The sequence below is a fragment of the Aquarana catesbeiana genome, linkage group LG05 (genome assembly GCF_042186555.1).
Source record: "Aquarana catesbeiana isolate 2022-GZ linkage group LG05, ASM4218655v1, whole genome shotgun sequence".
NCBI classification, from domain to species: Eukaryota; Metazoa; Chordata; class Amphibia; order Anura; family Ranidae; genus Aquarana; species Aquarana catesbeiana.
This window is the reverse complement of record NC_133328.1, coordinates 617,089,685-617,107,922: the sequence shown is the minus strand read 5'-3', so window position 1 is coordinate 617,107,922 and position 18,238 is coordinate 617,089,685. Positions and strand designations below refer to the sequence as shown.

Genomic DNA, 18,238 nt, shown 5'->3' with positions numbered 1-18,238 from the left:
TAATGTGCAAAAGTTTTAGGAGATTAGAAGGACATAGGAAGTGACGCAGGTATGGTACACATGCACGTGTATTTTCCTTCATTCAGCTCACTTCTTTGAAGATTTTGTAAAGGACACAATCAAGAACACTGCAAGGTTAACTACCCATGTCCGCTGATACACCCATATATACACCTTTGTGACCAAGTTAGTAATGCTTATGGCGCTGCTCAAAGCAAAATCACATGTACATAAGTATTCACAGTCTTTGCCATGCCACTCAAAATTAAGCAGGTGCATCCTGTTTCTACTAATCATCCTTGAGATGTTTCTTCAACATGATTGGAGTCCACCTGTGGTAAATTCAGGTGATTGGACATGATTTGGAAAGGCACACACCTGTCTATATAAGGTCCCACAGTTAACAGTGCATGTCAGAGCACAAACCAAGCCATGAAGTCCAAGGAATTGTCTTTAGACCTACGAGACAGGATTGTATTGAGGCACAGATCTGGGGAAGGGTACAAAAAAAGGGCTGCAGCATTGAAGGTCCCGATGAGCACAATGGCCTCCATCATCCATAAATGAAAGAAGTTTGGAACCACCCGGACTCTTCCTAGAGCGGGCCCCCTTGCCAAACTGAGTGATTGGGGGAGAAGGGCCTTAGGGAGGTGACCAAGAACCCGATGGTCACTCTGATAGAGCTCCAGCATTTCTCTGTCGAGAGAGGAGAACCTTCCAGAAGAACAACCATTTCTGCAGCACTCCACCAACCAGGCCTGTATGGTAGAGTGGCCAGAAGGAAGCCACTCCTCAGTAAAAGATACATGACAGCCCACCTGGAGTTTGCCAAAAGGCACCTCAAGGACTCTCAGACTATAAGAAACAAAATTATCTGGTCTGATGAAACAAAGATTGAACTCTTTGGCCTGAATGGCAAGTGTCATGTCTGGAAGAAACCAGGCACCGCTCATCACCTGGCCAATACCACCCCTACAGTAAAGCATGGTGGTGGCAGCATCATGCTGTGGGGATGTTTTTCAGCTGCAGGAACTGGGGAGACTAGTTAGGATCGAGGGAAAGATTAATGCAGCAATGTACAGAGGCATCCTTGATGAAAACCTCCAGAGCACTCTGGACCTCAGACTTGGGGCAAAGGTTTATCTTCAAACAGGACAATGACTCTAAGCACACAGCCAACATAACAAAGGAATAGATACCGGACAACCCTGTGAATGTCCAAAGTATTGAGCAAGGGCTGTGAATACTTATGTACATGGGATTTTTTTTTTTTTTTTTATTTTTAATAAATCTGCAAAGATTTCAGGCGAACTTCACGTTGTTATTATTATGGGGTATTGGATGTAGAATTTTGAGTAAAATAATGAATTGAATCCATTTTTGATTAGGGCTTTAACATATTAAAATGTGAAAAAAGTAAAGCGCTGTGAATACTTTCAGGATGCACTGTATGCATAGGATTTTTAATGTCAATGAATAAATAAATGACTTGGCAGTTCATGTCTTAAAGTGTGTCTTTACTTCTACAGTGGTAACACTATTCTCAAAATAGTTTTTTTATGGACTAATTTGAAAATAAAACACATTTTCTCAAATGCATTAATTCCTAAATGCATCTCCTAGCTGTGTGTCTATAGGTCTCATCCCTATAGGTCTCCAATATAAATATATATATATATATGGGATAGGGATATATATATATATATATCCCTATAGGTCTCCAATATAAATATATATATATATATATATATATATACAGTATCTCACAAAAGTGAGTATACCCCTCACATTTTTGTAAATATTTTATTCTATCTTTTCATGTGACAACACAGAAGAAATGACACTTTGCTACAATGTAAAGTAGTGAGTGTACAGCTTGTATAACAGTGTAAATTTGCTGTCCCTTCAAAATAACTCAACACACAGCCATTAATGTCTAAACCGCTGGCAACAAAAGTGAGTACACCCCTAAGTAAAAATGTCCAAATTGGGCCCAAAGTGTCAATATTTTGTGTGGCCACCATTATTTTCCAGCACTGCCTTAACCCTCTTGGGCATGGAGTTTACCAGAGCTTCACAGGTTGCCACTGGAGTCCTCTTCCACTCCTCCATGATGACATCACGGAGCTGGTGGATGTTAGAGACCTTGTGCTCCTCCACCTTCAGTTTGAGGATGCCCCACAGATGCTCAATAGGGTTTAGGTCTGGAGACATGCTTGGCCAGTCCATCGCCTTTACCCTTTACCCTCAGCTTCTTTAGCAAGGCAGTGGTCGTGGTCATGTTGGAATACTGCCCAGTCTCCTAAGGGCGGAGACCATGCTCTGCCTCAGTATATCACAGTACATGTTGGCATTCATGGTTCCCTCAATGAACTGTAGCTCCCCAGTGTCGGCAGCACTCATGCAGCCCCAGACCATGACACTCCCACCACCATGCTTGACTGTAGGCAAGACACACTTGTCTTTGTACTCCTCACCTGGTTGCCACCCCACACACTCAACACTCTCTGAACCAAATAAGTTTACCTTGGTCTCATCAGACCACAGGACAGGGTTCCAGTAATCCATGTCCTTAGTCTGCTTGTCTTTGGCAAACTGTTTGCGAGTTTTCTTGTGCATCTTTAGAAGATGCTTCCTTCTGGGACGACAGCCATGCAGACCAGTTTGATGCAGTGTGGGGCATATTGTCTGAGCACTGACAGGCTGACCCCCCCACCCCTTCAACCTCTGCAGCAATGCTGGCAGCACTCTTACATCTATTTCCCAAAGACAACCTCTGGATATGACGCTGAGCATGTGCACTCTCCTTCTTTGATCGACCATGGCGAGGCCTGTTCTGAGTGGAACCTGTCCTGTTAAACCGCTGTATGGTCTTGGCCACCGTGCTGCAGCTCAGTTTCAGGGTCTTGGCAATTTTCTTATAGCCTAGGCCATCTTTATGTAGAGCAACAATTCGTTTTTTCAGATCCTCAGAGTTCTTTGCCATGAGGTGCCATGTTGAACTTCCAGTGACCAGTATGAGAGAGTGAGAGCGATAACACTAAATTTAACACACCTGCTCCCCATTCACACCTGAGACCTTGTAACACTAGCGAGTCACATGACACCAGGGAGGGAAAATGGTTAATTGGGCCCAATTTGGACATTTTCACTTAGGGGTGTACTCACTTTTGTTGCCAGCGGTTTAGACATTAATGGCTGTGTGTAGAGTTATTTTGAGGGAACAGCAAATTTACAGTTATACAAGCTGTACACTCACTACTTTACATTGTAGCAAAGTGTCATTTCTTCAGTGTTGTCACATGAAAAGATAGAAAAAAATATTTACAAAAATGTGAGGGGTATGCTCACTTTTGTGAGATACTGTATATATATATATATATATACAGTGCCTTGCAAAAGTATTCACCCCCCTTGGCATTTTTCGTGTTTTGTTGCCTCACAACCTGGAATTAACGTGGATTGTTTGAGGATTTGCATCATTTAATTTACAGAACATGCCCACAACTTTGAAGATGTCTTTTTTATTTTATTGTGAAGCAAACAACAAATAGGACAAAATAACAGAAAAAGTCAATGTGCATAACTATTTACCCCCTAAAGTCAATACTTTGTAAAGCCACTTTATGCGGCTATCACAGCTCTAAGTCGCTTTGGATAAGTCTCTATGAGCTTGCCACATCTTACCACTGGGATTTTTGCCCATTTCTGCATGCAAAAATGCTCCAGCTCCTTCAAGTTGGATGGTTTGAGCTTGTGAACAGCAATCTTTAAGTCTGACCACAGATTTTCTATTGGATTGAGGTCTGGGTTTGACTAGGCTATTTCAACACATTTACATGTTTCCCCTTAAACCACTCAAGTGTTGCTTTAGCAGTGTGTTTGGGGTCTTTGTCCTGCTGGAAGGTGAACCTCCATCCTAGCCTCAAATCACACACAGAGTGGTACAGGTTTTGCTCAAGAATATCCCTGTATTTACATGTTTCACAGTGGGGATGGTGTTCTTTGGGTGATGTGATGTGTTGGGTTTGCGCCAGACATAGTGTTTTCTTTGATGGCTAAAAAGTTAAATTTTAGTCTCATCAGACCAGAGCACCTTCATCCATACATTTTGGGAGTCTCCCACATGCCTTTTCGCAAACTCAAAACCTGCCATTTTGTTCTTTTGCTGAAAGTAATGGCTTTCTTCTGGCCACTCTGCCATAAAGCCCAACTCTATGGAGCGTACGGCTTATTGTCGTTCTATGTACAGATACTCCAGTCACTGCTGTGGAACTCTGAAGCTCCTCCAGGGTTACCTTAGGTCTCTGTGCTGCCTCTCTGATTAATGCCCTCCTTGCCCGATCCCTGAGTTTTGGTGTGCGGCCATCTCTTGACAGGTTTGCTGTTGTGCCATGTTCTTTCCATTTGGTTATGATAGATTTGATGGTGCTCCTAGGGATTTTTTTTATAACCTAACTCTGACTTGTACTTCTCAACCACATTTTCCCTTACTTGTTTGGAGAGTTCCTTGGTCTTCATGGCAGTGTTTGGTTAGTGGTGCCTCTTGCTTAGGTGTTGCATCCTCTGGGGCCTTTCAAAAAGGTGTGTATATGTAATGACAGATCATGTGACACTTAGATTGCACACAGGGGGACATCATTTCACTAATTATGTGACTTATGAAGGTAATTGGTTGCACCAGAGCTTTTTATGAGCTTCATTACAAAGGGGGTGAATACATACGCACATGCCAATTATTCGTTTTTTATTTCTGAAAAATAGTTTTATGTTTATATTTTTCTAATTTTACTTCACCAACTTAGACTATTGTGTTCTGATCCATCACATATAATTCAGATAAAAAAAACAAAACATTGAACTAAAGGCTGTACTGTAACAAAATAGGTAAAAAGCCAAGGGGGTGAATACTTTTGCAAGGCACTGTATATGTATATATATATATATATATATATATATTTGCTGTATATACAGTGTATGTATTTTTATTTTTGGAAAGAGTAGGAAAGCATTAGAAGCTTTGCCATTTTATGAGAAAGTTCTAAGAAATTCCAGAAGGAAATTCTGCTCTGGGTTTCCTCTAGTGCTGGCCATATGACTAAAAGCCTACAGTATGTTGTTTAAAAAGCATTAGGCATTTTGGACACTGGAGGAAAAGTAATCATTCATGTTTGTAAAAAAAACCCCAAAATGCCCAATTGCCCTCCCTAGACCCCTAATACTCAGAGCTGGTCATTCTCAATCTCATAGGTCTATAATTAACCTCTTCCAAGACCTGTAAAAAAAAATCTAGTGCCGGTTGCCTGCACTCAAACCTCCTGCAGTCTTGACTTACACAATAAAATAACTTAACTTAACTTAAAGTGGTTGTAAAGCTTGAAGTTTTTTTACCTTCATGCATTCTATACATAAAAGTAAAAAACCTACTGTGTGCAGCAGCGCCCCCAGCCCCCCCCCCCCCCAATTTTTTTTTACCTGAGCCCCATCTTGAGCCAGTGATGTGCACGAGAGCCTCAGCTCTTCCTGGTCTCTCCCTCATTGGGTCAGACAGCAGTGATAGCCATTGTCTCCCGCTACTGTCTATCACAGCCAGTGAGCCAATGAAGAGGGAGCAGGGGTGTGGCCGAACCACACCCTGTGTATGAATAAATACACGGAGCAGTGGCTCAGGAGCCCCCATAGCAAACTGCTTGCTATGGGGGCACTAGGCAGAAGGGAGGGGCCCGCTGCCCAGCGTGGAACCTGAGAAGAGGAGGATCTGGGCTGCTTTGTGCAAAACCATTGCAGGTAGGTATGACATGTTTGTTATTTACAAAACAAAATAATGAGCTTTTAATATCACTTTAATAATAGTTTTAAAAAGGCGCATGTTAAATATACTACAACACTCATAATACAATGAAGTGTTGATATAGCATATATTTCCTGTTTCCTTTGGGGTGATCATATTTATGACTTTGTTCAACTTTCATTGGTCCTTTATTGTACAGCATATAGCTTTCCCTTTTTTTTGCTCTATTTGGGTATCAGGTACTCAGGTTTGGGTAGTTTTCTTTACTGACTGGTTAAATATATAATTGCATTTTATAGCTGTAGCACTCTGGGGTTTAGTCAGGGAGCTCCTCACAAATTTACTTGCCACGAATAGTTATCTTGGTTGATCGTTAGAGATCCATTTTCTCTTCTACCACTAGGTGACCGGGTACTTGTTGGTACTAGATATGAGAAGGGCAACTCAAGGTCAGGCTATGAGTATACAGGGTATCTCAGCCAATGGGCAGGGGTTTTCTTGAACCCCTTGGCCTGCTGGAAAAACGTATATATCCGGGTGAATTTAGGTGATCTATATACTGTGCCACCTGGACGGCTGTCTGGGTGAACGTGTGTCGTGTTCCCCAGGCTGCTAGCCCGGAGATTTGGCCTATACCGGGGGCATCAGGCTGTGTGAGGGCCAATCCAGAAGTAGGAGGGCAGTGCAGGGTTGGCACTGCGGCTTGCAGTCCAACCAGAAGTGGCGGTTCTGTCGGCCGGAGGACCTGTCGTGGTCAGAGGTAGAAGGGAAGCTGTCACCACAAAGGGACCAACCACCTTTACCAGGAACCACAGTGAGTAACTGAAGCAAGTACCGAAACCATATTCTCATGGAAAGGGCACGATGGAGAATCGGGAAACTTCAGGCGGTGATCAAGTCAGGGACCCAACGCGCGGAGGAAACGCTTGCAGAGCAGCCTTGTGAGTCAAGCCAGGGACCGAGACAGTTAGCAGGGGTGAAACTTGAGAAATATCTGGAGCGTCAATCTAGGGACCCAGCAGAGAAGCGGGGGTGACGCTTGAGGGAGATACCACTGCAAACCTTGGAGGAGCTTAAGGGATTCAGAGTCAGTGAATCAGAGGGTCTAGTGAAAGACTAGGAGCTCAATGTTGAAGAACTACAAGAGGCAGTTGTAGTGGAGCTGAAAGACTATTATGTTTGAGTTAGGAACTGTTAAAGACTGTTACCATAGGAGACAGATGTGGCTTCTTGCTGGGGTCTTTCCCTGCATGGCTGTTCTGTTATTGAAGTCTCAGGGTCTGCCAATTGAATTAGCAACTATCTAAGGGTGTCCTGGCCCTAACCACCTTTCCCCAAAAAATACAAAAAAGGACTGTTAAGAGAAATGAAAACCTCTTTTACATCCAAGAAGTGTCTGGCGCCCAATAACTTTGTCCACCTTGCACCCACTATGCCTCACAACCCACCACATACAGTAGGATGTCAGCTATCTTTGGCTTGGAAAGTTCTCAGTAGACTGGACAAGGCCAGAGACTTTGCTACATAGCTCTCCTAGTTGACCGTGTCTGTCTATGTATATTGGAAAAGGACAAGAAAAATGTTTTGCCTTCTTTTGGCTAATGTCCAAAAATCATTGCAATTTGCAAATTTGTTTATTTTTATTTTTAATCAAGATGTTTATACAGCACTGATTTTAGAGATTCTAGTCTTTTTGGACACAAGAATTACTGCACTAACTGTGCCTAATTGAAAAATGACCACTGCAACAATAGTTGAAGCAGGGCTACAACAAAATGGCGCCCATCCACACGCTGGCTCAGGATACAAGACCACTTTCACACTGAGGCGCTGGTCATGTTGACGGTAAAGCGCTGCTAGTTTTAGCAGCGCTTTACCGTAGTTTTATCGGTGCTTTTCGGCTGCTGGCGGGGTGCTTTTAAACCCCGCTAGCGGCTGAAAAAGGGTTACATCGCCCGCAAAGGGCCGCTGCCAAAGTGCCTGCAAAGCTGGCCATTGATTTCAATAGCAGGGGTAATTTAGTAGCGGTGTGTACACCGCTTCCACACCGCCCCAGTGTGAAAGCACTCAGGCTTTGCAGAAGAGGCAGTTTACAGGTGCTTTTCAGGCGCTATTTGTAACACAAAAATGCCTGTAAAACGCATCCAGTGTGAAAGTGGCCTAAACTTTTCTTTGTTAAAAATGGCTTTACCCCAGACTCCTACCCTCTACAATTAAGCCCCTACATTGGGTAAAATGCATCAGAGGGGTTCTCCCATGGGTAGGAGACTAAGCTGAAACCATTTTTAACAGAAAGGTTTACTGTATGCTGAAGCAGGGTGCGGACCGGCGCCATTTTGTTGTAGTCTTGAACGTGCCTGATGAGCCTCTATTCAGCCCAACCAGCACCTGCAAGCAGTATGGCCAATCAGCTGGGATAACAAACAGGGGCATCTGAGGAGCATCATTTTAATTTGGTCTTGTCTACTGAATATTTGAAGCAGGCTATGCTCGATCCATTGTTGGTACTTTACTGCTCTGTTACTTTCACAAGGTCATGCCCTCCACACTAAATGATGAGCCCAATTGAGCTGCTGTTGTCTAAGTGAGCTTATATATGCTATAGACTTGTGAAAAATCCTCTAGAGCATTGGCGGTTAGCTTACTTGATAAAAGATGTGCAGCCCTCTGATATCTAAGGGTTGCACATACAGCATATTTCAGTTTCTTTGCTACAGAAAGCTGTAAGGCTCCATGCACACTAGCGTTTTTCATCTCTTAGAAGCTGGTATTAGCATTTTTTTCCGCTCCTAGAAGCAAAATAGTGTTATCCTATGTGTCCATGCACACTACTAAAAATGTTTTTTTAGAGGTTTGTTGGAGCGTTTTTTCCAGCAGAAAAAAAAACCGCTGAATGCTCCTAAATGCTACTGAAATGCTCCTAACAGCTTTCTTTTAGCTTTTTTTTTTTGTGTACATGTACTCTAAAATGCTAATAAAACGGAAAGTGTATTATCAAATACTTACCGTAATTTTCCTTTCCTGATGGACTCCATGGCACCCTACGTGTGGGTTAACCCCGCTCCTCTCCAATGCTATAGGACCCCACTCCCATAAATTTGAGCTCACCACTAGAGACTGTGTTCCATTACTAGCCAACTCTTGACCGATGGGTGGGAACTCCATTTGCCATGGAGTCCATCAGGAAAAGAAAATTATGGTAAGTTTTTGATAATAAATTTTCCGTATTCCTGACAGACTCCATGGCAGCCTATGTGTGGGAAATAACTAGCCAGTCCACACGGGTGGGTATGCTGATCAAAAGAAATTTAATTTGGCCCGTCAACCGACAGGATTCCTAAACCAAAGTTCACAGAAGATAGAGGCGCAGGCTCTATACAGTAATGTGACATAAATGTATTAATGGAGGCCCGTGGGGCCACTTTACAGATGACGTCTGAAGCCGCATGCCGGCTGCTGCCCACAAAGCTGCCATACCCCTGGTGGAATGTGCCATCACTGTCTCTGGAGGAGCCAAGCCCTTAGCTCTATAAGCTTGCTGGATGGACTGGACGATCCAGCCTGCAATCGTTCTTGACGAAGCTCGCTTCCCTCTGTTACTGAGTGCAAGACAAACAGGTAGTCGGAGCGCAGTCTCTAGTGGTGAGCTCAAATTTATGGGAGTGGGGTCCTATAGCATTGGGGAGGAGGCGGGGTTAAACCACACATAGTCTGCCATGGTGTCTGTCAGGAAAATGCTAATACTCCTAAATGCTCCTAAAAGCTTCTAAATGCTTCAAAAAGCTTCTAAAATGCTACTAGAAGCTGGCACAAAAATGCTATTATCAGTTTTTTTCATCTAGCATTTTTTTCTAGCTTTTTTTAAGCTTATGAAAAACGCTAGTGTGCAGGAAGCCTTAAGCCTCGTACACACGGTACGCTTATTGGACAACCAAGCATCTGATTTTTGTCAAAAGGACGTGTGTCAGGATCTTGTCTTGCATACTAACGTTACACAAATTGTTGTGCCACAAACACGAACGTAGTGATGTACTACGATGAATTTCAGCTCTTGAGCGCCACCCTTTGGGCCCCTTCTGCTAATTTTGTGTTTGGCAAGCATTCATTCCGAGCATGCATGTTTGTACTTTCGACTTTTGTGTGATGGATTTGTGTACTGACCATATGAAAATCTGCCGAGGAGCTGTCGGTTGACAAAAATTTACTAGCCTGTCATCCGAAAATTGGAAAAAGATTGTTGAAAGGAGCGTACTAACGGTAAGAACTTCGGACAACAGCCTGTCAAACCACAATCCCCTTCTGATTTTCGTACAGTGTGTACAAGGCTTTAGACTGTAGACATACTACAAGAGATGGTTCGAGACTGCATATCTGCTACGGGAGTGGTTTGAAACTGTAGGCTTGTTACAGGAAACAGAGACGGATGACATGTTATATGAGACTGTTAAAGGATAAGTTCACCTTTTGTAACATATATGTTACAACCATTCTGTGAATGGAAAACTACAAGTCCCGACAGCCTTTGCGGTCGTTTTCAATTAACTACACTGACAGATCTGTAGGAGACCTGAAGGGCACCAGCGATCTGCTGACGATTGGTGCGATTCTAGAGGCTCCAGAAAAAAAATGAAAAATAAATGCACATTTTTTTTTTTTTACCTGCAAAAAAAGTGTATTTATTATTTTTTGTTAAAAGGTGAACTTATCGTTTAAGCTGGCCATACACTAGTCAAATTTCATTAAAAAAAAAAAGTTTCTTTTGTGTTGTCTAATGGTTAGCGGGGTCAAATCGATGTTTAGTTTTTCACTACAGTGACAAGAAAATTCAAAGGAGCAAGACTGAAACTTTTCTGAAATGAACAAATTTCTAACAGCAAATGTATTTTTGTTGGGGGAAGTCCATTCACTCCAAAATCATTTTCAAACAGTGGCGGCTGGTGCTTAATTTTCCTGGGGGGTGGCTGCCCGTGGCCCCCCCAGCCAAGAAACCCACCCGCCCCAGACAACCACCCCCCCCCCCCCCCCCCGCGCCAGTCGCTCGATCGCCACATGGCCGGGAGGAGAAACAGGAAGACATTAGCAAATATTCATTCGCTAATATCACACAACTGGGTGTGCTCCGGGCACAGTGCTCTACGCCTCGAGCCCACCCTTGTTTGAAGCCAATTGGAGCCCCAGGGTCTAATCATGTGCTTCTAAAAAAAAACAACAACAAAAAAAAAACCCATTGGAATCCATGCGTCCATTGTTGAATGTACTGATGAGAACTTTTGTATGATTGTTCAAATGAACACTTGTCTACTAGTGTAGCCTTTTTTAACCAGGGTGCTGTGGCACCCTGGTGTTCCTCCTGGGTTCTTCAGGGGTTCCTTGACAAATTGCCCAAAAACTGGCAACAAGCTGATGGGTGAATCAAGCCTGCTTTTTTTTTTGTTACCCAAAGCCACAGGTTTTTATTGTGCAGCATTACATCCATGGTTACCGTGCAGGCCAGCTGCCAGATTCCTAACAACCAGTGCTATCATAGGTTGATAAAGAGGATGCCATTCACCTGAGGACATCCTTGTTTGCCCCTTTCCATCCGCACTGGAGTCACATTAGCTGAATGAGGGAGAGAAACTGAGGGAGAAGAGAAACACAGGAATAATAGTCAGTACCAGTGTGCAACAGTATATTGCTTTGTAAAAATAAAAATCACCTCTAATGATGGGTGCCCTACATGTGTAGAGGCCAGTGCATTATCTAAAACTATTTAGGTTAGTTTTTAAATTTTAGAATGGAGTGCCGTGAGAGTTTTAAAGGGTGCCATGACTGAAAAAATTTTGAGAAACACTGTGCTAGCCTTTTTTTTACAACCATTTGTGCTTCCTACAACCACTTACAAAATAATGGTGCAGCATTTTGATATTCTGCTCACCAAGATTCACTACAGGGTAATAAAAAAAAAAAGAAAAGGGAATGAGCTGCACGAAGTAAAGAAATATACCTAAACCATTTAGGCAGCAGAAGCCAATCTGAATATTTTTCCTTTCCTTGGCTCCTAGTCAATGAGAACTTCAGGAGAACAGTCACTGAGTGCTAAAGAGCTTCATGTGGTCATCAGATCTCTATGTTGGGCACCATAGCAGTAGTGTGTTTATAATGCAACTTTTGTGCTGAGTTCTCCAGGGGATGTCAAGCTGGTCTCATTTACTTCTACTCTACTACTACTATATATATATTAATAGTCATCTTGCTTGCATAACTTCCATTTGAATACCTTAGACCTCTAAGGATGTTCTTGAGAGTTTTCCAGCTTGTTGGAAAATTTTGTAATAAAGGCATACCCTTCACCCTGCTTTGGAGAAAATAGAAGAATTAAAAATTGTGTGTCATACAGCCAACCTTCCTAATATTAGGAAAGATCTTCTAAATGAAGTCATCAATGTAAGGACCATCTGATGTATCTCAAGCCATCCTTCCGGAGACATCTGCCCATCTGAGAATATTGTAGAAAGCTTGGTTAAATTAATTTACAAATAATAGTTCCTTACAGGCCTCTATTAAAATGTTTTTTTTCTTTCACAGTCAAAGGTGGAGTCTTCTAGATCGAGTACGCCTGTCCAATCCTCGTGGAACCAGTCCAAAAGCCAAAACTTTTTCCCCACTGAACACTGAAGGCGTAGAAGAAAGTCCCTCCAAAGAGCCAAAAAACATTGGAGTGAGCAACAAGGAGCGGTTCCGTACTGCACTAAGGATGAAAGCCTATGCCTTCTGGCAAAGTTCAGAAGGTAATCACAGCTCTTTAAATAGTAAAGCTTTGAATTTCCACTTAGTCAGCCTATATATATTGTATGTAGTATTTAGGGGTCTAGTTATATTTTGCAGAAACACTTCATCTCTTTTAAGAAGGAATTTATAAAGTTGTGTTCTATAGCACAGAGTTGAGAAATACTGAAGTTAATTTTGAACAGGTGAAATGTACAGCTAATCTCTAGGCAGATATAGAAGACACAAATAACTCAGCCCTGTATTCATTAAAGAATATGTTACCCCAACATTTAATCTTCCTGATATGTGTCTGTTGTACCATGAACTTGTTTTAAAGAGTATCCTGTTCTCTTTGCATTGCTTCCTTTGTGTGAAATACCTGGTGTTCCTGCCAGTCCCCTGCTCTCAAATTTCAAACTGACCATGAAAGCACATCCTTCTCAGGGTGGTGATTTTTCTGGCTGTGCTGGGGGTACATTCTACCTGTCCTCCAGTGGCCAAGACTCGTGCTGACATCCCCCTCCCCCACACAGCCATTTACTGGGAAGATCAGTATACTGCTGTTTCTCTACCCACAGCTCTCTAAGCCCCTTATGCAGCTGAGAACAGATCACTTATTCAAAAACAAAAAAAAAAGGTAATTTACAATGATATATATATATATATATATATATATATATATATATATATATAAAATTTGATTTTTTATTTTTTTTTTAGCTGAAAGGGTTGATTTACAAGTCAAGGGTTCACATATATTTTACCCACTAGCTGTCTAGGGCAGTTTTCTATTTTTTTTCATGCACATGTTAATATCAGCATTTTTTTTTTGCTAGCAAATTATATAGAACACCCAAACAATATATGTTTCCTGAAAGCAGAGACCCTGGAGAATACAGTAGTGGCTATTGAAATTTTTTATGTCACACAATATTTTCACAGCCATTTGTCAAATGTAAATTTTCAGGAAAAATACATTAACTGCTTCCGGAACGTCTTCCGCACTTTTACTGTGGCAAGGCAGGCCCGGCTGCGCGAAGCGACATACCTGTACGCCGCTCCGTGCAGTAGTCTCTGTGGGGCGTGTGTGCCAATTGGCCAGAGGGCGAGCCAATCAGCGGGTCTGGCCACCCGCAATCGTTCCACAGAGAGGCAAAATGGCCAACAAGGCAGGTAAACAAGGCAGATCGCCATTCTGTGACATGGAAAATGTATGTGTGCCGCTCAGGCTCGATGGGGATGGGTTATATAAGTAGTCATAAAAGTAGTACATCCACATGGGAGATTACCACCACTGGGGGGGGGGGGGGGGGAGGGAAAGGGGAAACATTTAAAATGTTAGGTTTCTTCTCCCTTTTTTTTTTTTTCTTTTTTTTTTTTTTTTTTTACTAACACTTTGGGGGTAATTTATTTGTTTAAAGGATTGGTGGAAATGGGATTGAGGTATCAGGGGAAGAGGGAAACACGGATTCAGGGTGGAACGAGAGGGAGGCGTTTTTTCTTTTTTCTTCTGTGCAATCGTCCTGAGATCCACCGCTTAAGTTTGAATTTACCCAGTTAATTATAAATCTTTAGATGCACAGGGATAATAAGATTGAATTTTATAGGTGGGATGGTGTTGTCACGTTTAGAAGTACACCCCCTTTTATTTTTAATTTTTTTTATATATATTAAATAACACTCTCTGGGTTATCTATCTAAAGGATTGGGTTAGGTGGAATTGAATTATCAGGGCAAGAGGGAGGGACACACGGAATTAGGGTGGAACGGGTAGGCATATTGTGCAATCTTCCAGAGACCCACCCCTTAATATTTAATTTTAAATTACCTGTTTTTTTGTTTTGTTTTTTTTTTTGTTTTTTAGGAGCACCGGGAAAATAAGATTGGGGCTCTATAGGTAGGATGTGGGGCCGTCGTGTTTGGGTTAAGGAGTTTTATACATAAACATTTAGTTTATTTATTAATTTTTCTCTCCCTCCTTGTGAGACTTCCAGGGGTTTCGTCTCTCTCCTGCAGATCGCCATTCTGTCGGGGGAGAATATAGAGATCTTGTGTTCCAGGAACATGGATCTCTGTGTTTACCCAGGCAGACCATCCCCCACAGTTATCAAGCACCTCCTACAGACACGCTTAACCATTTGATCGCCCCTGGTGTTAACCCCTTCGCTGTCAGCATCATTTATACAGTGACAGTGCATTTCATTTTATTTAGCACTGATCACTGTATTGGTGTCACTGGTCCCCAAAAAGTGTCACTTATGCCGCGTACACGCGACCGGACTTTCCGTCAGAATAAACTCTGACAGTCTTTCCGATGGAGTTCCGCTGAAGCGGACTTGCCTACACACGATCACACCAAAGTCTGTTCATGTAGAACAAAATGACGTACGATGGGGCTAGAAAAGGAAGTTCAGTAGCCAGTAGCCAATAGCTGCCCTTGCGTTGTTTTTGGTCCGTCGGAATAACATACAGACGAGCGTTTTTTCCCGATAGGAACTGATTCCGTCGGAAAGATTTGAAACATGTTGTATTTCTAGGGCCGTCAGAATTTTGGAAAGAAAAAGTTCAATGAAGCCCACACACGATCGGAATGTCCAATGGAATGATTCCGTCGGACCTTTTCTGCCGGAAAGTCCGGTCGTTTGTACGCGGCATTGGTGTCAGATTTGTCCACCACAATGTCGCAGTCCTGCTAAAAATTGCTAATCACCACCATTACTTGTAAAGAAAAAAAAAAAGAAAAATCCCTAAATCAATCCCATAGTTTGTAGACGCAATAACTTTTGCGCAAACCAATCAATATACGCTTATTGGGATTTTTTTTACCAATAATAGCAGAATACATATTGGCCTAAATTGATGAAGAAATTCGATTTTTTACATTTTTTTTTACTGGATATGTATTATAGCAGAAAGTAAAAAAAAAATTGTTTTGTGTTTTTTTCAAAATTGTCGCTCTTTTTTTGTTTATAGCACAAAAAATAAAAACTGCAGTAGTGATCAAATACCACCAAAAGAAAGCTCTATTTGTGGGGGAAAAAAGGACATAAATTACAGCATCGCACGACCGCGCACTTGTCAGTTAACGCAGTGCTGTAACGCAAAAAATGGCCTGGTCACGAAGGGGCTAAAACCTTCCGGGGTTCAAATAAGTTTTGGAGCTCACAAACACAATTTATTACCTATTTTTTTTAGTAAAATATAAAATATGATGTTGCATTGAGTAAATAAATACCAAACACGTCAAGAATTAAAATTGCGCATGCTCGTGAAATGGTGACAAGTTATGCTACCTAAAATTGTCCATAGGTGATGCTTTAAAATTCTTTACAGGTTATCAGTTTATATTTAATTGCGAATTATAGCCCTAGAATAATTGCTCTCACTCCAACATTTGCAGCAATACATTATGTGTGGTGCTATAACTGTTTACATATGCATGCTGGACCTACGTGCGTGTTTGTGTTTGCCCCCCTTGTGATAGCTTTGAGGAGTGACAGTTCTTCTTTATGGAGATATCAAGGGTCTAGTAGACTTCTGATGTCTCACCTGCCTTTAAAAACAACTACCCAAGCACAGCGCACATACGTGCATTTTTGGTACGTTTTTGGCAGGGTTTTGAATTTAACAACCAATCTCCTCCTTATACAAAAAAATGAATGAAGCAAAAAAAAAATACATAAAAAACAAGAAACAAATGATTAGGCAGCAGCACTAGTGTGAACCTATGCTAGCTATACATCTGGAACCACTGATATGTAGCAAAGACATAGGCGTGTGCAAGGGGTGTGCCAGGTGTGCCTGGGCACACCCTAATCTTGGGGTTGGCAACCTGTCAATGGTGGGCAGATGACAGGTAAACCACAACCCTTCCTTGCCGACCCTCAGAACCTGGACAGGAGAGGTGGCGTGGGTGGAATTTAGTGGAACCGATCTGTATTTTCCTCCTGCAGCAGCTGAAAGTAGGCTTCTCCTCTCCCTTTTGTCAACATTCAGCTGCCACAGGAGACAAATATAGGGGATTGGTACTAATATATGCCTCCTCCCGCCACCCCTCATTTCCCTGTTCCTCTTCCTTTTGCTGCCTGGGTCTCCCATGTGCTCCCTTGCTCCCCCTTCCTCCCATTGTTTCAGGATGGAGAGCGGGGAAGAGGCCGGTAAATATGTCAAACGCATATGTGTTGGAGCTTTGGGGTGCACACCCTAATGCAATAGGCTGCGCACACCTATGAGCAAAGACAGCCTAATATTATAGAACTATTTATTCCAAACGGCAAAAAACTTTCTAGGATTATTATGGCTTCTATGGAGTATGCCTTGGAAAGTATAACCCAGAAGGTTATAGTAAGAAGGACCCACAAAGTAAAAAAGTGATTTCCTGCTCTCATCAGGTAGGACGTAATAAGGCAGCATTGTTCTCTTATTTCTGATAATTATCTTGCTTTCTCTGTAGATGCCGGAACAACAGGGGACCCTATGGCAGATGGCTACAGTAATGAATATCTGTTGGAGGATTTAATCCCTACGATAAAAGTGGTCATCCATGCTTCTAGGTAAATGTCTTTCCTTTGTTGTAAGCACAGTTAAACTGTTATAGCAGCAATGGGATTGATGTACTAACAGCAAATAGACTGTTGACTTCTATCATCCAATCACGTGCAAGCAAAAAGTGCTGTTTTTTTATGTTCCAGACACGTGATTGGGTATTCATTGCAAAATGGAGCTTTACCTCATTTAATCAACCCCACTGGATGCAGCCACTCCTTGACCTGATCTGTTGTGTCTTATGGGGCTTGAGCTATGTCTGTAGAAAAAAGGACACAATAAATATGTTCGATGGGCACCCCCCTTCATCAAGGCTCAACATAGGATAACACTTGGGAGGACTTTGTAAATGGTGACTTTACAGGTCTATAGTAGAACCAGTATTGGTTTCATGTACTTGATGGAGGAACCTGAGGTGATGAGGGTGGCCTTTTTTTACACCTCTAGCTCAGGGCCCTGTTGAATTGAACAGGTGGTGCGAGGGCACACAGTGGCACGAATGCCTTATAGTTCTTGCCAGCAGCTGGTAGGGGTAGATAGGCGATAGAGGATTAGCGAGGACTGGCTGGGCAGCAGACAAAGGATCAGCAGGGACTGTTTGGGTAGCAGGCAGATGATCAGCAGAGACTGTCTGGGCAGCAGGTGATAGCAGAGACTGGCTGGGCAGGAGACAGATGATCAGCCAAGACTGGCTGGGCAGGTGACAGATGATCAGCCAAGACTGGCTGGGCAGGTGACAGATGATCAGCCAAGACTGGCTGGGCAGGAGGCAGATGATCAGTAAAGACTGGCTGGGCAGGTGGCAGATGATCAGCAAAGACTCGTCAGGCAGGAGGCAGATGACCATCAGAGACTGGCTGGGCAGGAGGCAGATGATCAGCAGAGACTGGCTGGGCAGCAGGCAGATGATCAGCAGAGACTGGCTGGGCAGCAGGCAGATAATCAGCAGAGACTGGCTGGGCAGCAGGTAGATAATCAGCAGAGACTGGCTGGGCAGCAGGCAGATAATCAGCAGAGACTGGCTGGGCAGCAGGTAGATAATCAGCAGAGACTGGCTGGGCAGCAGGCAGATAATCAGCAAAGACTGACTGGGCAGCAGGTGATAGTGGAGACTGTCTGGGCAGCAGGTGATAGCAGAGACTGGGTGGGCAG

At 42.8% G+C, this 18,238-nt stretch overlaps 1 protein-coding gene across 1 annotated transcript in view; it reads left to right on the top strand.

Moving 5' to 3' along the window:
- KCNQ3 (potassium voltage-gated channel subfamily Q member 3) overlaps positions 1-18,238 on the top strand; it is a 297,565-nt gene that overhangs the window by 261,818 nt on the left and 17,509 nt on the right. The window contains exons 10-11 of the mRNA XM_073632266.1: positions 12,359-12,561; positions 16,995-17,094. Coding sequence (XP_073488367.1) covers positions 12,359-12,561; positions 16,995-17,094 — 303 coding nt within the window. The remainder of the gene's footprint in view (positions 1-12,358; positions 12,562-16,994; positions 17,095-18,238) is intronic.